Here is a 25,177-nt window from a genome sequence, read left to right on the forward strand (position 1 = left end):
GCGTCAACTTCAGGTTACAATATCTCCGGATGTAATTAACATTTTACAATGCAACAAACGGCACTGATTACGTATTTGTTTATATGTTCAGATGTGCTAACAAAACTAACGGGGTTCCATTTAAAAAAACGTAGGTTTGTGTTAAAAAACATACTTCCGTGCATTTTTTTGTGGTTTGTATTAACCAATTACACTAGCCCCTCTCCTCACGTTCGGTCTGTGGAATCGGTTCGTCAGTATTTGATGTCGTTTACGAAATATATTCACCGGTAATGTTAGGTGACTCACCCTGTATATATAATTAAATTTTCGATTCCTCAAACTAGCCACCCTTTGCTTTCATCACTGCCTCGCACACTCTCGGCATGCGCTGCGTCAGTTTCGTCAAGGTTTCAGTTGGAATTAATCTCAATTCTTGCTGCAGGACGTCCCACAATTGTGACCCTCTCATGATTTCCCGTTTTCGGATCCTTCTGTCCAATTCATCACACAGCAGCTCCATTGGATTACAATGAGGGGATTGGGGCGGCCATTCCGTGTTTTTCAATATTTTACGAACATCTAGAGACTTCAGATAGTTCTGAAACAAGTGAGACGTATGTTTCGGGTCGTTGTCTTGCTGCAAGACAAACCCTTTCCTAATCGGACGCAAACCAGATGTCTTAGTATGTCACTGGAGATTGGCATGATAATCCTTTCGGTTGATTTTTCCACCTATTTTCACCAAATCTCCTACCTTATTCCCTCCAAAGGATTCCCATACCATCACAGAACCCCCTCCATGCTTTACAGTTGGAATTACGCTCTGAGCATTCAAGCGTTCATGGGGTAAACGGCGTACAAATTGACGGCGTTTACTTCCAAATATTTCGAACTCGGATTCATCAGTGAATAAGACTCTTTCCCAATCCCCCGCTATCCAATGTTGGTGTGTCCTAGCCCACTGAAGCCTTTTCTTTTTGTTAACAGGCGGCAACAGTGGTTGCTACATAACCTCTGAGGTTGTTGTCTGCCAGGCGTCGTATCACTGTTGACTCACTCACCGGTGTATCCCTCGTTGCGTTTCATTCAGCAGTCAATTCACGGACAGTTTTTAATCTGTTACGTTTACTGGTCGCTATCAAACACTTTCCCTGGCGTTCTGATGTTTTCCTGGGTGTTCCTGAGCGAGGACGATCTCCGTAGGAGCCTGTTTCTCGATGCCGGTATATGGTTTTGACAACTCCGCTGATCTAAGTCATCGGTTTCTGTGCTATTTGTCGGACACCATTGCCTTCTAGGTACAAAGTGATTATCATTACCCGTGATTCCTTATGAACCTGGCCCTTTTGGGCCATTTTCAATTACTTTCGCGCCGAGTTGTACCTTTATGCAAAGGCAACTACAAGTGAACAGAAATGTAAAGATCCTACCTCTACATAGCCATGCGGTCTACTCGCGGCACCTGGCGTGTTTACAACAGCTTCGACAGGTAACGTCGGTTTACATAAAACGGAGCAATACTAGCATGTTGCAATATGTATGTATATGTACAATAATTAAGTGTACAATACTGTACGTGTCGTTACTAACCGTTATTTGAGCTTGCTATTCCGTATTCTAACCAATAACTCATATACAGGGCTATTGCAAATGATTGAAGCGATTTCATAAATTCACTGTAGCTCCATTCATTGACATATGGTCACGACACACTACAGACACGTAGAAAAACTCATAAAGTTTTGTTTGGCTGAAGCCGCACTTCAGGTTTCTGCCGCCAGAGCGCTCGAGAGCGCAGTGAGACAAAATGGCGACAGGAGCCGAGAAAGCGTATGTCGTGCTTGAAATGCACTCACATCAGTCAGTCATAACAGTGCAACGACACTTCAGGACGAAGTTCAACAAAGATCCACCAACTGCTAACTCCATTCGGCGATGGTATGCGCAGTTTAAAGCTTCTGGATGCCTCTGTAAGGGGAAATCAACGGGTCGGCCTGCAGTCAGCGAAGACACGGTTGAACGCGTGCGGGCAAGTTTCACGCGTAGCCCGCGGAAGTCGACGAATAAAGCAAGCAGGGAGCTAGACGTACCACACCCGACGGTTTGGAAAATCTTACGGAAAAGGCTAAAGCAGAAGCCTTACCGTTTACAATTGCTACAAGCCCTGACACCCGATGACAAAGTCAAACGCTTTGAATTTTCGGCGCGGTTGCAACAGCTCGTGGAAGAGGATGCGTTCAGTGGGAAACTTGTTTTCAGTGATGAAGCAACATTTTTTCTTAATGGTGAAGTGAACAGACACAATGTGCGAATCTTGGCGGTAGAGAATCCTCACGCATTCGTGCAGCAAATTCGCAATTCACCAAAAGTTAACTTGTTTTGTGCAATCTCACAGTTTAAAGTTTACGGCCCCTTTTTGTTGTGCGAAAAAAACGTTACAGCACGCGTGTATCTGGACATGCTGGAAAATTGACTCATGCCACAACTGGAGACCGACAGCGCCGACTTCATCTTTCAACAGGATGGTGCTCCACCGCACTTTCATCATGATGTTCGGCATTTGTTAAACAGGAGATTGGAAAACCGATGGATCGGTCCTGGTGGAGATCATGATCAGCAATTCATGTCATGGCCTTCACGCTCTCCCGAATTAACCCCATGCGATTTCTTTCTGTGGGGTTATGTGAAAGATTCAGTGTTTAAACCTCCTCTACCAAGAAACGTGCCAGAACTGCGAGCTCGCATCAACGATGCTTTCGAACTCATTGATGGGGACATGCTGTGCCGAGTGTGGGAGGAACTTGATTATCAGCTTGATGTCTGCCGAATCACTAAAGGGGCACATATCGAACATTTGTGAATGCCTAAAAAAACTTTTTGAGTTTTTGTATGTGTGTGCAAAGCATTGTGAAAATATCTCAAATAATAAAGTTATTGTAGAGCTCTGAAATCGCTTCAATCATTTGTAATAAGCCTGTAGATCACTTCCATCTTGCTCTGTTGTAATACGCAGCATGGTGTTTCCAAACTTATGGAGGGCAGTGTATATTTTTCACTTCCTTGGAAAAGAATTTGTAACGTTTCCCGTATACTACACGTACTCGTTTTTATACAGGGGATAGGCAAAATAACATGAATAGCAGTAGTAATGGGATGTTTTTATTTGACAGTCAACAATGCAGGTAAGGCACAAGCCACGCTGGACTGTGCGTGTTCAGTACGGACCAGGCATCAGTGCAGGCTGTTTAGAATAGTGCACACTCCGAATTTGCATTCAGAGACCAAGTCGATGTGCAGTGAAGGACCTAACAGTATTCCAAAGAGGGCAGATTGTGGGGGCCCGATTAGCTGGAGCATCAGTAAGCAAGACAGCCAACTCACTGAATGTTTCAAGAGCGACTGTTCCGACAGTCATGACAGCCTACACAAAACATGGAAAGACATCATCGTATACACGTAGTAGTGGGTGCAAATCAAAACTAAATGACAGAGATCCTAGTACGTTAACACGAATTGTGTCAAAACGACGGCGGCCAAAGGGACTGTAGAGCTCAATAGCCATCTTCGAGATCCCTTATCTATCGACGCTGTCTGCCGGGAACTCCATAAAGCGGATGTTCATGGACGAGCCGCTATACGAAAACCATCAGTGACAACAACCAACGTAAAGAAGCGTAAAACAGAGTGTCAGGAGCATAAATCCTGGGTAGCGTTCTCGTTTCCCACGCCCAGGTTAACGGGTTCGATTCCCGGCGGGGTCAGGGATTTTCTCTGCCTCGTGATGACTGGGTGTTGTGTGTTGTCCTTATGTTAGTTACGTTTAATTAGTTGTGAGTTCTAGGGGACTGATGACCATAGATGTTAAGTCCCATAGTGCTCAGAGCCATTTGAACCATAAATCCTGGACAGCTGTTCACTGGAAACTCGTCATACAGTCCGAAGAGTCAACTTTTTCGTCATTTCCAACACCGGCCGGGTTTACGTCTGGAGAACGCCGAAAGAAGCCTACAATCCTGATAGCTTGATTCCAGCTGTTAAGCACGGAGGTGCAAGTGTGATGGTGTGGACAGCCATACCACGGTATTTTGCTGGTCCCATCATTACACTCAAAGGCCTCGTTACAGCCAACGATTATGTGAACATTTTAGGTAATCAGGTGGATCTCGCGATTCAAACGTTGTTCCCCAACAATGATGCCACATTTCAGGACGATAATGCACCCATTCACACAGCCAGGACAGTACAATCGTGGTATGAGGAGCACGCAACTGAAGTGCAACGGTTTTGCCTGGTTAGCACAGTCCCTGAACTTGAACGTTAAGGAACCCTTGTGAGCGGTACTGGAGCGCAGACTCCAGAGCAGATTTACGCCTCCCTTGTGACTACAGGAGTCAGAGGAGGTTCTGATCGATGAGTGGCATAACACTCCACTGGAGACTATACAATCAAATGGTTCAAATGGCTCTGGGCACTATGAGACTTAACATCTGAGGTCATCAGTCCCCTACAACTTAGAACTACTTAAACCTAACTGACCTAAGGACATCACACACATCCATGCCCGAGGCTGGATTCGAAGCTACGACCGTAGCTGTCGCGCAGTTCCAGACTCAAGCGCCTAGAACCGCTCGGCCACAGCGGCCGGCGACTATACAATCATCATATGCCAGTATTCCGAGAAGAATCTCAGCTGTATTACTGGCAAAAGGGGGTCCAACCCCTTATTAATAAACTATTCCCAAGTACACTACTGGCCATTCAAATTGCTGCACCAAGAAGAAATGCAGATGATAAACCGGTACTCATTGGACAAATATATTATACAAGAACTGACATGTGATTACATTTTCACACAATTTAGGTGCGTACATCCTGGGAAATCAGTACCCAGAACGACCACCTATGGCCGTATTAACGGCCTTGATACGCCTGGGCATTGGGTCAGACAGAGCTTGGATGGAGTGTACAGGTACAGCTGTCCATGCAGCTTCAACACGATACCACAGTTCATCAAGAGTAGTGACTGGTGTATTGTGACGAGCCAGTTGCTCGGCCACCATTGACCAGACGTTTTCAATTGGTGAGAGATCTGGAGAATGTGCTGGCCATGGCAGCAGTCGAATATTTTCTGTATCCAGTAAGGCCCGCACAGGGCATGCAACATGCGGTCGTGCATTGTCCTGCTGAAATGTAGGGTTTCGCAGGCATCGAACGTAGAGCCACGGGTCGTAATACATCTGAAATGTAACGTCCACTGTTCAAAGTGCCGCCAATGCGAACAAGAGGTGACCGAGACGTGTAACCAGTGGCACCCCATACCATCACGCCGTGTGATACGCCAGTATGGCGATGATGAATACACGCTTCCAATGTGCGTTCACCGGAATGACGGCAAAGACGGATGCGACCATCATGATTCTGTAAACAGAACCTGGATTCATCCGAAAAAATGACGTTTTGCCATTCGTGCAGCCAGGTTCGTCGTTGAGTACACCATCACAGATGCTCCTGACTGTGATGCAGCGTCAAGGGTAACCGCAGCCACGGTCTCCGAGCTGATAGTCCATGCTGCTGCAAACGTCGTCGAACTGTTGGTGCAGATGGTTGTTATCTTGCAAACGTCCCCATCTGTTGACTCAGGAATCGAGACGTGGCTGCACGATCTCTTACATCCATGCAGATAAGATGCCTGTCATCCCGACTGCTAGTGATACGAGGCCGTTGGGATCCAGTACGGCGTTGCGTATTACCCTCCCGAACTCACCGATTCCATATTCTGCTAACAGTCATTCGATCTCGACCAAGGCGAGCAGCAATGTCGCGATACGATAAACCGTAATCGCGATAGGCTACAATCCGATCTTTATCAAAGTCGGAAGCGTGATGGTATGCATTTCTCCTCCTTACACGAGGCATCACAACAACGTTTCACCAGGCAACGTCGGTCAACTGCTGTTTGTGTATAATAAATCGGTTGGAAACTTTCCTCATGTCAGCACGTTGTAGGTGTCGCCACCGGCGCCAACCTTGTGTGAATGCTATGAAAAGCTAATCATTTGCATATCACAGCATCTTCTTCCTGTCGGTTAAATTTCGCGTCTGTAGCACGTCATCTTCGTGGTGTAGCAATTTTAATGGCCAGTAGTGTAAGTAGAGGTGTTCACATTAATTTGCCTATCCCCTGTATCTGTAGATGTAATGTGTGGCGATGGCCTGTGAGTGATACCGTTCGATATTTGAGTTTCATGTAAGAAAGCAGGTGATGGACAAATTTCGTTCTATACATGGACACTTGCATGCGTGTAGAGGTAATACGAGGTTCTGCACGCTACCTGCGGTGGCTTCGGAGACTCTGCAGGGCCGCGGAGCTGCGGCTGCAGCTGCTGGGGCTGCCTCTGCGGCTGCTGGGGCTGCTGCTGCAGCTGCTGCATCTGCTGCAGCTGCTGCTGGAAGCGCGCGTACGGCTCCTCGACGCCGGTGAAGTACTGCGGGAAGCGCCGCCTGGCCTGGTCCAGGCTGAGCGGCTGGTGCGGGGACAGCAGCTGGTTGCTGACGCCCACCGTGGCCACCGACTGCTGGCCCGACTTGGCCGCCACCGGGTACGAGAAGAACGTGAAGGGGCTGCCCGCCGCCCCGGGGGCGGCGCCGCCCTGCGCCACCACGCTGCCCGGGAACGCCGTCGAGGTCGTCGCCGCCCCTGCCGGCAACACACGGCCGCCCCTCAGCTGCTGCTGCATCTACATCTACATCTACATGACTACTCCGCAATTCACATTCAAGTGCTTGGCAGAGGGTCCGTCGAACCACAATCGTACTATCTCTCTACCATCCAACTCCCGAACAGCGCGCAGGAAAAACGAACACCTAAACCTTTCTGTTCGAGCTCTGATTTTTCTTATTTTATTTTCATGATCATTCCTACCTAAGTAGGTTGGGCTCAACAAAATATTTTCGCATTCGCAAGAGAAAGTTGGTGACTGAAATTTCGTAAATACACTCCTGGAAATGGAAAAAAGAACACATTGACACCGGTGTGTTAGACCCACCATACTTGCTCCGGACACTGCGAGAGGGCTGTACAAGCAATGATCACACGCACGGCACAGCGGACACACCAGGAACTGCGGTGTTGGCCGTCGAATGGCGCTAGCTGCGCAGCATTTGTGCACCGCCGCCGTCAGTGTCAGCCAGTTTGCCGTGGCATACGGAGCTCCATCGCAGTCTTTAACACTGGTAGCATGCCGCGACAGCGTGGACGTGAACCGTATGTGCAGTTGACGGACTTTGAGCGAGGGCGTATAGTGGGCATGCGGGAGGCCGGGTGGACGTACCGCCGAATTACTCAACACGTGGGGCGTGAGGTCTCCACAGTACATCGATGTTGTCGCCAGTGGTCGGCGGAAGGTGCACGTGCCCGTCGACCTGGGACCGGACCGCAGCGACGCACGGATGCACGCCAAGACCGTAGGATCCTACGCAGTGCCGTAGGGGACCGCACCGCCACTTCCCAGCAAATTAGGGACACTGTTGCTCCTGGGGTATCGGCGAGGACCATTCGCAACCGTCTCCATGAAGCTGGGCTACGGTCCCGCACACCGTTAGGCCGTCTTCCGCTCACGCCCCAACATCGTGCAGCCCGCCTCCAGTGGTGTCGCGACAGGCGTGAATGGAGGGACGAATGGAGACGTGTCGTCTTCAGCGATGAGAGTCGCTTCTGCCTTGGTGCCAATGATGGTCGTATGCGTGTTTGGCGCCGTGCAGGTGAGCGCCACAATCAGGACTGCATACGACCGAGGCACACAGGGCCAACACCCGGCATCATGGTGTGGGGAGCGATCTCCTACACTGGCCGTACACCACTGGTGATCGTCGAGGAGACACTGAATAGTGCACGGTACATCCAAACCGTCATCGAACCCATCGTTCTACCATTCGTAGACCGGCAAGGGAACTTGCTGTTCCAACAGGACAATGCACGTCCGCATGTATCCCGTGCCACCCAACGTGATCTAGAAGGTGTACGTCAACTACCCTGGCCAGCAAGATCTCCGGATCTGTCCCCCATTGAGCATGTTTGGGACTGGATGAAGCGTCGTCTCACGCGGTCTGCACGTCCAGCACGAACGCTGGTCCAACTGAGGCGCCAGGTGGAAATGGCATGGCAAGCCGTTCCACAGGACTACATCCAGCATCTCTACGATCGTCTCCATGGGAGAATAGCAGCCTGCATTGCTGCGAAAGGTGGATATACACTGTACTAGTGCCGACATTGTGCATGCTCTGTTGCCTGTGTCTATGTGCCTGTGGTTCTGTCAGTGTGATCATGTGATGTATCTGACCCCAGGAATGTGTCAATAAAGTTTCCCCTTCCTGGGACAATGAATTCACGGTGTTCTTATTTCAATTTCCAGGAGTGTAGATCTCGCCGCGACGAAAAACGTCTTTGCTTTAATGACTTCCATCCCAACTCGCGTATCATATCTGCCACACTTTCTCCCCTATTACGTGATAATACAAAACGAGCTGCCCTTTTTTGCACCCTTTCGATGTCCTCCGTCAATCCCACCTGGTAAGGATCCCACACCGCACAGCAATATTCTAACAGAGGACGGACGAGTGCAGTGTAAGCTGTCTCTTTAGTGGACTTTTGCATCTTCTAAGTGTCCTGCCAATGAAACGCAACCTTTGGCTCGCCTTCCCCACAATATTATCTATGTGGTCTTTCCAACTGAAGTTGTTCGTAATTTTAACGCCCAGGTAATTAGTTGAATTGACAGCCTTGAGAATTGTACTATTTATCGTATAATCGAATTCCATCGGATTTTTTTTGGAACTCATGTGGATCACCTCACACTTTTCGTTATTTAGCGTCAACTGCCACCTGCCACACCATACAGCAATCTTTTCTAAATCGCTTCGCAACTGATACTGGTCTTCGGATGACCTTACTAGACGGTAAATTACGGTATCATCTGCGAACAACCTAAGAGAACTGCTCAGATTGTCACCCAGGTCATTTATATAGATCAGGAACAGCAGAGGTCCCAGGACGCTTCCCTGGGGAACACCTGATATCACTTCAGTTTTACTCGATGATTTGCCGTCTATTACTACGAACTGCCACCTTCCTGACAGAAAATCACGAATCCAGTCGCACGACTGAGACGATACCCCATAGGCCCGCAGCTTGATTAGAAGTCGCTTGTGAGGAACGCTGTCAAAAGCTTTCCGTAAATCTAGAAAAACGGAATCAACTTGAGATCCCCTGTCGATAGCGGCCATTACTTCGTGCGAATAAAGAGCTAGCTGCGTTGCACAAGAACGATGTTTTCTGAAACCATTCTGCCTAGTCTCCCTCAAGGCTGAACCCCCCCTACAGCTTCGCTTCGCAGTTAAGTTGCGAATTACTACTCTCCATAATATTTCAAATTTATTGTAGCAGTGTAGATCACAAGGGACGTTTTCTGAAAAGCGACCTCATTCAGCGGTTCCTGCTCCATGCACAGCCATTGTTCGTCAATATGGGTGATGGTCATGCGATGATCGAAACTGGCGCCTTTTAACAAACGTGCCTTGCGATCTAGACTGTTTTTAATTAATTCCTCATCTACTGTGTGAATAGTGGTCCCCCTTCTGGCTCCGGCGTGGAGTTCCGTCAAGGACACCTGTCTGAGTTTGGGGGCTCCCAATGAGCAGCATTTTCTTGTTCTCCTCACGAGTTTGTGGAAAACTGGCCATGGAACCAACAGGCGAGCCATCCTTTCTTTCCACCGCATTACTCTCCAAACATTTCTTCATGTGGTTCTCCACGAGAATGCCCAAGAGATCCGTGCTTGACAAGTTGTTGTTGTTGTCGTGGTCTTCAGTCCTGAGACTGGTTTGATGCAGCTGTCCATGCTACTCTATCCTGTGCAAGCTTCATCTCCCGGTACCTACTGCAATCTACACCCTTCTGAATCTGCTAAGTGTATTCATCTCTTGGTGTCTGACAAGAAGGGGAAAAAAATCATGCCAAGGCATAGGGAGATGCCAATGTTTGCACACTCGCAAGCCAGGGCCTTTACGTAAATGATTAATCACTGTGACGAACACAGACATGCCACGTAGCGTTATCCGTAACTGACGAAGTTCGAGGAAGAGGACAGCAATAGTGTTTAATGTCTCGTCGACAACAAGATCATTTGGAGACGGGGCGGAAGCTCGGATTAGGGAATGATGGGGAAGGTAGTCGGCCGTGCTCTTTCAAAGAAACCACCCTCCCATTTACCTGGAGCGATTCAGGGAAATCACGGAGAACCCAAATCAGGATGGCCGGACGGGGGTTTGAACCGTCCCCCCCCCCCCCCCCCCCCCCCGCCAGCTCGCTCGGCACAGAGTTTGACAGGGACCCCATCGTGGGTGTGAATTTGGTACGCTGGACGCATTGTGCAATATCCATATTTGTGGGTCATTCGGCTGTGACAGTGGCCCGATGTTGGTCTGCACCAGAAGGTGAAGGCAGGCACACTGGCCGTCTAGATTCATGCTGACCGTGTTTGGCCAATACAGCGGAGGATCGCAGTATTGTGCACGAAGCACAACGCAACCGCTTCACGTCTGTGCATGCCATCTGTGAACAAGTGAGGGACTCTGTGTGGCATTCTGTGCTATTCAGCACCACTGGTCAGACACTAGCAGCAGCTGGACTATTGAATTACCGTCCAGTTCATTGGCTGCTGTGAATACCACAGCACAAATGGGTGTGTTTTGAGTGGTGCTGTGACCAGAAAGCCTGGACTGATGAAGAATGGCGCTGCATTGCGTTCAGCGATAAATGGCAGTTCCACGTTGCCCTGCATGTCCATCGTCAGCCATGTTACTTCTAGTATTATGGTGTGGGAGACCATCAGGCATGAGTTCAGGTCACTGGTTGAGGAACCTCTGATCGCAGTACAATATGTGACAGACATCCTGCATCCTGCTGTGTTACTCCTCATTTGAGAGCGTCGTGGTGCCATTTTTTAACTACGATGCTGGTCCATTAATGGCACATGTGCCTGTGAACTGTCAGCATATTGTTGAGTTACTCCCACGGCCAGCAACTACCCAGATATGTCCCAAACAGAACCTGTGTGGGACCAGCTCAGAGGTCAACTTCGTTCTATTGCGGGCATCCATGACGTCGAGGACCAGTTACGAAAGTCGTGGAGCATTTTGCCCATGAGAGGGTGCAGTGGCGTCATAACGCCCTTCTGCACCGAATCAATGCATCCCTCAAGCCACAAGTTGGTACAATGTCGTACTGATAAGTGGCCTCAATCTGCCAAGCGCTTTATATACAGGGAGTTTGTAAATTAAACATTTCTGGAAGGTGACTATCAACAGGCGTCAAGTAATGTATGAAATGCATGTTTGACTATCAGCTGTTTTTATTTGAAACCCAAATATCAACTGGTTTCTGTCTTGGACCATCTTCACAGATAAGGCCTAAGATGGTTTAAGCCACCACCTTACATCTGTCATTACTTAAATAATGAGCATGTTATGAATATCAGTATAGGACACAAGACTTTTAGAAGAAAACATACTAATGCTAAATGTACACGAAGCAGTACTGAAAAGAAGATTTAGTATTAGTATGTTTGCTTCTAAAAGTCTTGTGTCCTATGTTGATATTCATGACATGCTCCACACAGTATTTAAGTAATGAAAAATGTAATGTGTTGGCTTAAACCATTTTAACCCCTATCCGTGAAGGTGGTCCAAGGCTAAAATCGGTTGATATTTGGGTTTAAAATAAAAACAGCTGATAGTCAAACATGCATTTTATACAGTTTATATATTAGTTACTACACTGCGTTCAGGGCTGTATCAAACATTTGTGTCAGTTATCTACCTTTTTCAAAGTTGAAGGTTACTTTTGCATGACTAACTTATAAATCCTCTATATCTGACTCGATCTTGTAATCACTGAAATAACATCAAGTCCATGAACTTCCATTCCATTTGCCGCTCACCATTCGCTGCTTCACGTTTTTCGTCACGCTATGTATTATGGCAATATAACGACTATTCACATTGGTCTGTACAATGTACGAGTCTGGTGACATAACATCTGATTTTCGGAAAACCATCACCCACACGATTCAGAAGACTTCAAGAGCTGACAAGTGCGAGAATTGTCGCACAATCAGCTTAAGAGCTCATGCATCCAAGTTGCTGACAAGAATAATATACAGAAGAATGGAAAACAAAACTGAGGATGTGCTAGACGACGATCAGTTTGGCTTTAGGAAAGGTAAAGGCACGAGAAAGGCAATTCTGACGTTGCGGTTGATAATGGAAGCAAGACTAAAGAAAAATCAAGACCTGTTCATAGGGTTTGTCGACCTGTAAAAAGCGTTAGATTATGTAAAATGGTGCAAGATGTTAGAAATTCTGAGAAAAGTAAGCTATAGGGAGAGACGGATAATATACAATATGTACAAGAGCCAAGAGCGAATTATAAGAACGGACAATCAAGAACGAAGTGATCGGATTAGAAAGGGTAAAATGGAAATGAACGTGTGGCATCGTTGAGCGGGACAACACAACACCCAGTCCCCGAGCGGAGAAAATCTCCAACCCGGTCGAGAGCAGAACCTGGGACCGATTGCATGGGAGCCGAGCACGTTACTACCCACGTAAGCAGGCGGACATTAAAAAGGGTGTGAGACACGGATGTAGACTTTCGCCCCTACTGTTCAATCTGTACACGGAAAAAGCGATGATTGAAATAAAAGAAAGGTTCAGGAGTGCAATTAAAATTCAAGGTGAAAGGATATCAATGATACGATTCACTGGTGACATTGCTAACCTGAGTAAAAGCGAAGGAGAATTACACGATCTGCTGAATGGAATGAACAATCGAGTGAGTGCTGAATATGGACTGAGAGTAAATCGAAAAAAGACGAAGTAATAGGTAGCAGAAATCAGAACAGGATTGATGGTCACGAAGTAGATGAAGTTAAGGAAATCTGTTACCCAGGCTGGAAAATAACTAATGACGGACGGAGCAAGGAGGACTTCAAAAGCAGACTAGTAATGGCGAAAAAAGCATTCCTGGCCAAGAGAAGTCTACTGGCATCAAACATAGGCCTTAAATTGAGACAGAAATTTCTGAGAATGTACGTGTGCAGCACGGTGAAACATGGACTGTAGGAAAGCCGGAACAGAAGAGAATCGAAGCACTTGAGATGTAGTGCTACAGACGAATGTTGAAACTTAGGTGGACTGGTACGGTAAGGAATGAGGAGGTTCTGTGCAGAATCGGAGAGGAATGTGTGGAAAACACTGACAGGGAAAAGGGACGGGATGATAAGGCATCTGTTAAGACATGAGGGAATGATTTCCATGGTACTGGAGGGAGCGGTAGAGGGCAAAAACTGTAGAGAGAGATTGGAATACATCCGGCAAATAATTGAGGACGTAGGTTGCAAGTGCTGCTCTGAGATGAAGCGGTTGGCGCAGGAGAGAAATTCGTGGTGGGCCGCATCAAACCAGTCAGAAGACTGGTGACCCAAAAAAAGTATTATCCTACCAGAAGAGCGGAAATAATCGTTTGTAGCAAAGATATCGTCCCCTGGCGTTCAGTTCATTCTTGGTGATCAAACCTGTTACAGCACAACGGGACAGCTCAAGTTGGATACGTGTCTTACACTAGTAATCGACAGCAAATAGTTAGTTGGCAGCGCCAGGCTTTCGATAGGTGTCGTGTCGAGGTAGTAGCACAGTCTAACATAATAGTCGCGACACTTTGCCTCGATTTTGTTGCCTACAGCGCCAGAAGCGCCCCAAGTGGCCGTAGGTTGAACTGTGAGTTCGGCGCGATCGTGAAAGCGAATAGTGATTGTTTATTTTGATTAATACAATGGTTTTTACTATCGGGAGCGTCTGTAGCGCAATAAATTGCAACAACAACAGGAAGAAGACACCACAACTGTCTTTCTTTTTAGGTTTCCTAAGCATCCTGACAGGTATATACCATCATGTTACTAACTGTATCGTGAGGATACAAACTATATGTGTTTAAATGATGAATGTTTAGTTTTAGGAGCAGAAAATGGGTAGTTAATAGCAGACGAGAAGACCTTATGAAGGAAGACCCAGTTTACCTGTATAATACTATTAGGGTTTGTTCGCTACATTTCGAACAAAACCAGTTCGTGAACGCAGACAATAACAAACTCGTTTGGAATGCAGTACATCCCAAATAAGCCACCTCAACTGACGATGAAGAGGAAACTGCCACAAAGATTCGACAGTCAATCTAAAGCTGTAAAACAGTCCTATGACACAGAAGCAGCCAGTTCAACTCTCCATGTACCAGTGCCAGATTCGTGTGTATCATCAACACAGACCTGCTCTTACGATGGAGTGGTTAGATTAAGTGCAGCTTTTCGTGTCTTACAAAAGCGTGTGAAGTGTCAGAATGTGCAGATCGCTAGACTTCGAGCGAAACTATTACGGGACAAGGAAAGCGCCTACAGACAGATTGCTTGAAAATTATTCAAATATTTGGTTTCTCGTGAAATGTAATGTAATCAGCTCATTATAATGTTTTCAGCATATTTCTCCCACTATTTGGCAGTTGCTTGTCTCACTTAGAATAGTATAAAGATGAAGGTCGTACTTGTGGCAACAGGCGACAATGACAAACACAGTAGGCCTACAGAACAATAAACGAGCTGTCGATCGGTACTGCATGCAGAGGTACATGCTTCTTACATGTGAATCTGTGTGTTTATATTCTTTTGATATCAATGTGGTAAGCTGCAATTCTGTCGAATGTCACAAGGGTTTCTTCACCAATCTGCCACAAGCTTGCCACTCTATTCATGGTTTTTGTCCATACTTGCGCATATTTTAGAATCAGTTTTAGAAACGTATATGCCTTCTGTTGTGTACATAGTTCCACGTAGTCAGTGCGTACACAACTTTCCCACTAGAGCGCGCCCCGCTAAGCACAACAGCGCAGGCGCAGCGCTCGTCCGTCTCCACTCTACGAGATGGCGCTGCCTTCGAGACGGACCAAATTCTGCTTCCGCCGATCCGCGTATTAATATGTAACGCAGTCAATCAGATTGCTGCTAACGTAGAACCTTTTCTCCTCGCGGATCACACTCGCACAGTGATACCTGAACGCGTGAGGTATTATAACGAGTGTACAGACCTCCCATTACTTAGTCTGCATTTGTCTGCACCAGTCTGTACCAGTCTGCATTAGTCTGTACCAGTCTATAGTCAAGTTTCAGTCTGCAGCCAAGAAGATTATCATATTCCTGTACATAGCCATGAAGAAAGATGTATAGACACTTTCTCAAGTATCAGAGATATGTGAGAATAAGATTAACGTACCAAGACCAAAGGAGCTTCAGATTGTCAACTGTAAGCAGCATCCAGAATCAAGTTACGTAATGTCTATGCTTTTTATTATTTTAATGAATGTGTGTGAAAATTAATCAAGTTCTGTTTAAAGATGGTCACCGTCAATCTGCTACTATAAGCATGCAAGTGGCATTTCTATCGTCTGACCTAGCGGCAGAAGATAAACACGCCACGATAAGACCACGAGACATATTGCTGACACTCGCCTACTTCGTTAGAGCGACCAGTCAAATAATCTGATGGTGTGTGTACCGAAGGTCTTACAGTAGGCACACCGCACCTTCTGATACTACACAAACTATTGGAGGCAAGAAAATAACTCGCATAATTCGGAAATTACATAGGAAACGGATGCAAACAAACATTATGCTTACGACGCGTCTGACGTTCACCTTACCTGCCGCTTGGAGCACTAGTGTCGCTCCATCTGTCAAACTTTTACAGCATTGAGTGTCGCGACTGTTATGTTAGACTGTGGTAGTAGTCAGGTCGGCAACTTACCGAAGAGCCCCGCATTGAAATTCTGCCTGAAGCCCGACGGCGCCGGGTAGAAGCTGGGGTAGGCGGCAGAGTTCTGCGCGAAGAGGCTGCTGGCGGCGGGCTGGCCGAAGGTGAAGTTCTGCGGGTAGTCGGCGGCAGCGGGCGCGGCCGAGGCGTAGAGGCCGCCGCCGGGGAAGTAGGAGGGGCTCTGCGCCAGCAGGTTGGCCGCCACGGGCAGCGTGAAGTTGTGCTGGGCCGAGTACTGAGCCGCGGGGATGCCGGCCGACAGCAGCGCCGCCAGCGGCGAGCCGGCGTAAGAGTGGTTGGAGGCGGCGGTCAGCAGGCCGGAGCGCAGCAGGGAAGGCGCGTAGGCCGAGGAGGCGCTGCCGTAGCCCAGGGGCAGCCCGAGGCCCGCCTGCAAGCAGGGCAGCTGTCACTGCACGCGTTGAGCGGCCAATAGTACTGCACGGAAATACAGGGTGTTTCGAGAAGGACTTCGCAACTTTGAAAATTCATATAAATTAATTCGTAGTACCTAGAGAGGTGAGTGTAGTGTCAGTTTTGTCTCACATAGTTGGATAGTGTCGAATCACACCGGAAGGAGCGCTAGTGGCAGTTGCGTTAAGGGGGGTGTAGGACGTTAAACGGGCCGTCTTGGAGCAAGAGAGACACCACAGGACATTTTAATTTCCACTGTCTCTGCTTTTACGAATAAATTCTTAAAACTTTGTCAGCATCACCAGGAAGGATTAAGGATTCGCAATCATAGCAGTGGAAGTTAAAAAAAATAACAAAATAAATTTCTTTACATGTGAAAGTTCATCATTTTTTTCACTTCTATTGGCTGCGTTTGTTGCTATAGGTACACGTTTCTTCATAAGTAAGAGAGATTCTTCGATGCATTTTGCACAGCATACAAACCATACTTACAGATGTATGAAACTCTAGAAATTATTTAATTTATGAAAAAATGAGTGTGATGTTATATTTTAAATTTCATGTTTAGAAAAAAACTCAAATTTTATATATTTCGGCGTTCATACATGTCGCCATTATCAGGTGAACTGACGGACTGAGCTCCTGTGAACGTGCCGGCACGGGGATCCGTACGCTATGGCTGCTCAGAGGGAACTGGGTTCGGTCACGGCGGCAGCCGATTTAAATACCCTCCGCCCGCGGCGCGCTCCCTCCGCTGTCCGCGCCCCGCGCCGCGGTCGCGCGGTGGAACAGATTGCGACGGCGTCTGAGATGACGTCCGAGTGATGGCTCTGTCCACCGTGGTCGTCACAACTATATGTTTGCTCGATTTACTCTTGACTAACCCAATCGCTGGGTGCGAATTTCTATGGCCTCTCTAACAACGCTGTCCCAGTATCTCGACCTCTGTACCAGAATCCTCGTGCGTTCATACTCCATAGTGTGATTTTGAGACAAACAATGTTCAGCGACCGCCGATTTGCTCGGATACATCAGTCGAGTGTGCCTCTGGTGTTCACGGCATCGATCCTCGACGGTTCGCATCGTCTGACCAATATACAACTTGCCACATTGACACGGAACCTGGTACACGTCGGCCTTCCTCAAACGGAGGTCATCTTTGGCGCTCCCCACCAGTGCACGAGTTTTATTCGAAAGACGTGCCGGCACTTTCACAGGAGCTCAGTCAGTCAGTTCACCTGATGATGGCGACATGTATGATCGCCGAAATATTGTGCCCGTTGGACACTATAGACCGGCAGTACGCCCGTGGATATTTTGATTATCAAATACTCCGGCAGAAACTCAAGAATCACATCAAATTTTATAGTTAATTATCTCAATTTTTACCACAGTTTTTAATAGATTTGGAAAATTCTGGAGTCTCGTACACCTGTAAGTGTGGTTTGTATGTTGTGCAAAATTCATCGAAGAATCTCCCTTACTTATGAAGAAGAGTGTACCTATAGCAAAAATGCAGCCAATGGTAAGTGAAAAAAAGGTGAAATACAAACGTCAAAAAAATGAATTATTTTCTTATATTTTTCAACTTCCACCACTATAAGAGTAAATCCTGAATCCTTTCTGGTCATTCTGACAAAGTTTTATGAATTTATTTTTAAAAGTATAGACAGTGGAAATTAAAGATTCATGTGGCGTCTCTCCTGCTCCAAGTCGTCCTGTTTGACGTCCTACCCCCCTTAAAGATGGCTGCCTTCATTGGACCTTAGTGTGCTAGCTGCGTGTTTTGGTTTGAAGAATCGAAGTCGGCGACAACAGTTCAGCGTAATTTCCGTACTGAGTACGCTAAAGCCGGCCGAAGTGGCCGTGCGGTTAAAGGCGCTGCAGTCTGGAACCGCTAGACCGCTACGGTCTCAGGTTCGAATCCTGCCTCGGGCATGGATGTTTGTGATGTCCTTAGGTTAGTTAGGTTTACCTAGTTCGAAGTTCTAGGGGACTGATGACCTCAGCAGTTGAGTCCCATAGTGCTCAGAGCCATTTTTTTGAGTACGCTAAAGATCCTCCTAGTAGGCCTACAATTTATGAGTGGCATAAATGTTTTGTAGAAACCGGCTGATCGGTATGGCATGGGAAAAGCACGTCTGACGAGTTTGTTGAGTGAGTGCGACAACAATTTGTCAACAGCCCTACGAAATCGACCCGGCATGCATCTCGCGAACTGCAAAGCCCACATGCGACTATTTTCGGAGAAACTGTTTGTATTTGAAACTGTACATATTGCCACAGAGCAAGCTGCAGTGCTACAGCGAGTTTGGGAAGAAATTGACTTCTGGTGGCATGTGTGCAGGTTAACCAACGGAAGCCACGTAGAAGATCTTTTGGTTAAGGTGAAAAAAGAAACTTGATGTGTTTCCCTACAAAACAACACTAAACCCTGCTGTGTATCTTCTTTCAATAAATTTATACGAATTTTTAAAGCTGTAAAGTCGTTTTTGAAACACCCAGTACTGCACAATATTATTGACGTTACCCTGAGACTGATGAATAATATTTGCAGTTACACTCAAGTAAAAGCCATGGGTTATACTTAAGGTGGAGGGGGGAGAAAACAAAGTAAAGGGAAGGGATTATTGATGTCATTTGCATTGGGACATTACATAGAGTCAGCAGGAACGAGCGAACATGTGTGCTGGACCAGGGTTCGAACCTGGGATCTCCCGTTTACTACGCAGTCGCGTTAACCAATCCGCCGACGGACACAGTGGTTATCGCTACTGTGCGGACTATCTCAGCAGTGGCCAACCCACAGCCCCACCCAGCGCCACCCGTCCACAGTCCCTGTCCATATCCTCTGTGCTAGCTACTCAGAGATTCGCGCAGGGGGTCGCACATACCTGTGCATCCTCACCGAAGATGGTGGACGCGTTGCCCATCAGTTACGTGAGTACGGACGTCTGTTCATTCGAACTTGTCTGAAAGAACAATCACGCATTCTTATAGATGTCATGGAAAAGCGATATGCACATATATAGATGGAGGTAGTACCGCATACGCAATGTTCCAAACGGAGTTGCAGTGGTGCGTTTCTCATTCGTACTCTGGTAGCTCATGTGAAAAGGTTGCTGAACTCATTATGCCCGCACGATGGCAATTAACTGATTTGAACGCGAAATGCTAGCTGGAGGTACACATATGGGACACTGTTGTTGTTGTTGTTGTTGTTGTGGTGGTCTTCAGTCCTGATACTGGTTTGATGCAGCTCTCCATGCTACCCTATCCTGTGCAAGCTTCTTCATCTCCCAATAGGTACTGCAGTTTAGTGTATTCATCTCTCGGTCTCCCTCTACGATTTTTACCATCCACGCTGCCCTCCAATACTAAATTGGTGATCCCTTGATGTCTCAGAACATGTCCTACCAACCGATCCCTTCTTCTTGTCAAGTTGTGCCACAAACTCCTCTTCTCCCCAATCCTATTCAATACTTCCTCATTAGTTACGTGATCTACCCATCTAATCTTCAGCATTCTTCTGTAGCACCACATTTCAAAGGCTTCTATTCTCTTCTTGTCCAAACTATTTATCGTCCATGTTTCACTTCCATACATGGCTACACTCCATACAAATACTTTCAGAAACGACTTCCTGACATTTAAATCTATACTCGATGTTAACAAAATTCTCTTTTTCAGAAACGCTTTCCTTGCTATTGCCAGCCTACATTTTATATCCTCTCTACTTCGACCATCATCAGTTACTTTGCTCCCCAAATAGCAAAACTCCTTTACTACTTTAAGTGTCTCATTTCCTAATCTAATACCCTCAGCATCACCCGACTTAATTCGACTACATTCCATTATCCTCGTTTTGCTTTTGTTGATGTTCATCTTATATCCACCCGTCAAGACACTGTCCATTCCGTTCAACTGCTCTTCCAAGTCCTTTGCTGTCTCTGACAGAATTACAATGTCATCGGCGAACCTTAAAGTTTTTATTTCGCCTCCATGGATTTTAATACGTACTCCGAATTTTTCTTTTGTTTCCTTTACTGCTTGGTCAATATACAAATTGAACGACATCGGGGAGAGGCTACAACCGTGTCTCACTCCCTTCCCAACCACTGCTTCCCTTTCATGTCCCTCGACACTTATAACTGCCATCTGGTTTCTGTACAAATTGTAAATAGCCTTTCGCTCCCTGTATTTTACCCCTGCAACCTTCAGAATTTGAAAGAGTATTCCAGTCAACATTGTCAAAAGCTTTCTCGAAGTCTACAAATGCTAGAAACGTAGGTTTGCCTTTTCTTAATCTAGCTTCTAAGATAAGTTGTAGGGTCAGTATTGCCTCACGTGTTCCCGTATTTCTGCGGAATCCAAACTGATCTACCCCGAGGTCGGATTCTACCAGTTTTTCCATTCGTCTGTACAGAATTCGCGTTAGTATTTTGCAGCTGTGACTCATTAAACTGATAGTTCGGCAATTTTCACATCTGTCACCGCCTGCTTTCTTTGGGATTGGGACATTACATTTCGGAAATCGTTGAGAAAAATCAATATTCCGATACCCACAGTACGAACATTGTGCGGGGAGTAACAGATTTCAGGTATTACCTCTCACCACGGGCAACGGAGTGGCCGACGGCCTTCATTTGACGACCAAGTGCAGCAGCGTTTACGTAGAGTTGCCAGTGGTGACAGACAAGCAACACTGCAGAAATCACTGTGGGGCGCACGACGAACGTATCCGTTAAGACAGTACGGCGATATTTGGCGTTGATCGACTGTGGCAGCAGACGACCTACGCGAGTGCCTTTGCTAACAGCACGACATCGCCTGCAGACCCTTTCCTAGGATCGTGACCGCAACGGTTGGACGCTAGACGACTGGAAAACCTTTTCCTGGTCAAATAACTCCCGATTTCAGTTGGTAACAGCTGATGATAGGTTTCAGGTGTGCTGCAAAGTCCACGAAGCCATGGACCCAACCTGTCGACAAGGCACTGTGCAAGCTGATGGAACCTCGATAATGGTGCGGGCTCTAGTTACATGGAATGAACCAGATCCTCTGGTCCAGCCGAACCGACCATTAGCTGGAAATGGTTATGCTGGGCTGCAGCTATTCGTAGACTTCTACTTGTCAAGCAACGATACCGTGTCACTGTGCCACAGTTGTGTGTAACTGCTTTGAATGACATTCTGGACAATTGGAGTGGATGATTTCGTCGTCCGACGTGAATACCACCGAACATTTATGGGAGTTAATCGAGAGGTCAGTTCGTGTACAAAATCCTGCACCTGCAACACATTCGCCATTGTGGTCAGCTTTAGAGGCAGCAATATTTTTGCACTGGGCCTCCAACGACTCGTTGAGTCGGTGCTAGATCTTGTTACGACACTACGCAGCGCAAAAGGAGGACCGAGTCCATATTAGGAAGTATCACATGGTTTTTATCATCTGAGTGTACATTGACAATATTAATACTGTGCAATTGGAATGCTGGACGATACGGACTCTGCTCTACATCGTTACCAGCAGAAAAGAGGATGAAATATTGCTTCAAGGAGTGCCAAAGATCACTCACGAAAACTTGTGAAGAGAATTAAGGTTGAACTACAGAAAAAGATAAAACGGTTATCACAACTTACTATGTGTTGATGATCCAACATTGGATATTGTACTCAAAGTGGTTCTTCCCATACATAGGAACTGCCGTAACATCTAACTATGTCAGCTATGACTTATACATTTCGATGGACTCTAATAATAATATTAGAACAAATAAGCCCTCGGTCATAAATATTAATTCAAAATTTACCAGGTTTCGATGCTGCTATGAGCGTCGTCTTCAGAATTAAACTGTTCTAAAACATAATAGGTATATAAGGCATTAATAAACTAAAGTGTGTACTTACTGGAAAGAGATGCAGTACTTACAAGTCACATTCTAAAAAAATCTAAGCCTGAATGGCGACGTCATGAAAAGTTGTAAATATGATAAGCTGGCTAAGGGCTGCTCGTACCTGAGTCCACATGGGTTGAAACAAGGGCTTATTTGTTCTAATATAATTCTGACACGGTCACCGAACCTTAGCAGCAATGTTCAAAGTCTAATAATAATACTCTTTCATCTTGTTTCGAACTCATTTTCCACGCAGCAACAAAGAAGCTGGCCTAACCTAACCTCCTCGATCTGTGTAGCTCGCGAGAGATTGCGTCAACGATATTGTCAATTATACCCACAAACGGCACAGTATCTCCAGGCAGCGTAATATATTTCCGAAGTTTCTGATATTCTCAGTTTTACTGCCCAATTTCTCAGTCTTACCCCTCAACATCATTGCGCATCCGGAAAATATTGTGAATATTGTTGACCGTCTAGGGGTCGCCTTAGGGATTACTACTGGCGGCACTAAGGTTTTTGCAGACGTTGGCATTGCCTGCAAGGCACAGTGAACATCGCCACAGGGCACATATTACTTGAGTTGTTGGCCAGTGCCTCTCCACAAATTGTAGTATTAGGGTCTGACAATCACTGAAATTCGGTTGAGTGTATAGCAACATAAATTGTCCCGGTGGTAACATGGATCAAATGGCTCTGAGCACTACGGGACTTAACTTCTGAGGTAATCAGTCCCCTAGAATTTAGAACTACTTAAACCTAACTAACCTAAGGACATCACACACATCCATGCCAGAAGCAGGATTCGAACCTGCGACCTTAGCGGTCGCGCGGTTCCAGACTGTAGCGCCTAGAACCGCTCGGCCATCATGGTCGGCGGTGGTAACACGTTGGAGGTTTATAGCTCCGTTGGTTACCATCGTCAACAAGAAGCTATTGTTGTTTCACATATCTCTTCAAATGTTTAGCTTTTGGTCATTACGTCCTCTTGCTCAGTGCCTCTTTTGTCCTATGGTTAATTGTGTCTGATGTCTCCACCTCTTTCTTGTCCCACCTTTTTTTGCTTTTGTTCTCTAATTAAGTACTGTTCTGAGCACTCTGTTTTCATTCAGCCTTGTCACATGATCCGTTCATTTATTTCTATACTCGTTCATCTGTTTGCACACTTGTTAACCCCAGTTCTTGTGTGGTTGTTGTATGCCTACATCAGGCAGCCTGTAGCCACCTGCCGCCCTTGAAAGCTTCATTTCCGCAGCTTGTATTCTTGGTTCATTTCCAGCTGTTATTGTGCAAGTCTCATTGCCATTGTTTTGTAGAACTTCACCAGCGTTTCCTTCCTCACCATTTTATCCAATGTCCTGTGTCTGGTCCCGTTAATGTAACTGAAGGTTTCAATTTTTTTCGGTAATTGTTTTTTGAGGGGAACAGTATTCCGAAACAAATTTCATTCATTCGCTCAGTCTGTTTTCTGGTCATTTGTTACCACTTTGCTTGGCACCGGGTCTTGACATTTAAAAGCTATGAATTAGTTTTTAATCTCGAGACTGTGAAGTTACATTTAATTTATAAGTGTATTCTTGATGGGTGTCCTCACTGTCAACTATAAGAAGTTGTTGCATGGGGTGTTTCACAATACCTGGAACAGGCTTCTAGGATTTAGTACGATTAGCAGATAAAGTTTTGATAAGGTACCCATATCAGGAAATGTGTGGCCTGGATATAAAATAAGCCTCAAGATTTCACTACTGTCAAACCTGCCGCTTCACAAACTGCACGCCCACAAACTGAGAGGGCTCTGCCATCAGTCCCTGTCGTAATTATGACATCACATATCATTTTCGTCCGAAAAACTGATGCGTTCGCAAATATGAGGGTTGAGTGTAATGCTCCACAGAAGCGCCGCAATCGGGACTTTGAATAGTATGTCCTACGCCAAGTAGAAGAGAACCTGAGGACGAAAACTTGCAACATTCCCCATGCCATTGGCTCCAGTAGAGCTCAGTGCCTCAGCTGTGCCTACCGTGAAACAGGAGGGTTGACCTTATTTCTAGACTTGGCTTCCCTATCAATAGTTTATTTACTGTCTCCCCTACAACCCCTGAAGTCCGTAGTAGGAAGTGTGAAACAGCCTGTACTTAGTAATTTCCACAGATCTGATGATGCATCAGAAGAGCGAAACCGTCAAACAAATCAAATAATAGGCAATCTATGGCGGGTCATTCAGTACGGTAACTGGTGCTGTTTTCTCCGTATTTCGATCACTCATTTATGTTGTCGTGATATACAGTCCTGAGACTGGTTTGATGTAGCTCTCCGTACTACTCTATCCTGTGCAAGCCTCTTCATCTCCAAGTAACTACCGCATCCTACAGCCACTCTAACCTGGTTACGGTGTTCAGACTCCAGTCCTTCTCTACAGTTTTGCCCCCCCCCCCCTGCCCCCCTCCCCTCTCTTAGGTCCTTCTGCTACCAAGATGACAACTTCTTGACGACTCAAGATGTGTCTTGTCAATCAGACAGGTTGTGCCACAAATTTATTATTTCCCCAGTTCGATTCAGCGCTTCCTCATTTGTTATTCACTCTATCCAAGTACTCTTCAGCATTCTTGTACGCTGCTTCTACACCAACATACTGTTAGTTTTGACGTGTCATCCCAGTCTGGTTGGGCATGTGGGATTTCAATTTTACTCTTCAACTTGCCCAATCTTTGTGAAGAGGACTATTTCACACGCCAAACTGAGCCCCTCCAGGGTAGACCAGGCCATGGAATAGCCTCGAAACGTTGGACATAATAGTACCTGCTGTACAGTTGCAAATAATGAGCGTTTTACGCAGTTTTCACTAACGCAACAGCCAATTCGCCTTCCTTATTACCGTCTTGCGAGATTATGGTTTGTTGCAACCTAGTTCGCTCACGACGATGTTTGTACCTGCATAATATCGTAGTCTCGTTGTCCCGCAATACGAATGCACGT

At 46.4% G+C, this 25,177-nt stretch overlaps 1 protein-coding gene across 1 annotated transcript in view; it reads right to left on the bottom strand.

Moving 5' to 3' along the window:
* Nucleotides 1-25,177, bottom strand: part of LOC124551207 — an 83,512-nt gene that overhangs the window by 27,493 nt on the left and 30,842 nt on the right. Inside the window, exons 3-4 of the mRNA XM_047126198.1 lie at nt 15,889-16,282; nt 6,315-6,679 (exon numbers count right to left, since the gene is read on the bottom strand). Of these exons, the coding sequence (XP_046982154.1) occupies nt 6,315-6,679; nt 15,889-16,282 (759 nt within the window). The remainder of the gene's footprint in view (nt 1-6,314; nt 6,680-15,888; nt 16,283-25,177) is intronic.

Source organism: Schistocerca americana, chromosome 9, assembly GCF_021461395.2.
Source record: "Schistocerca americana isolate TAMUIC-IGC-003095 chromosome 9, iqSchAmer2.1, whole genome shotgun sequence".
Classification (NCBI taxonomy): domain Eukaryota; kingdom Metazoa; phylum Arthropoda; class Insecta; order Orthoptera; family Acrididae; genus Schistocerca; species Schistocerca americana.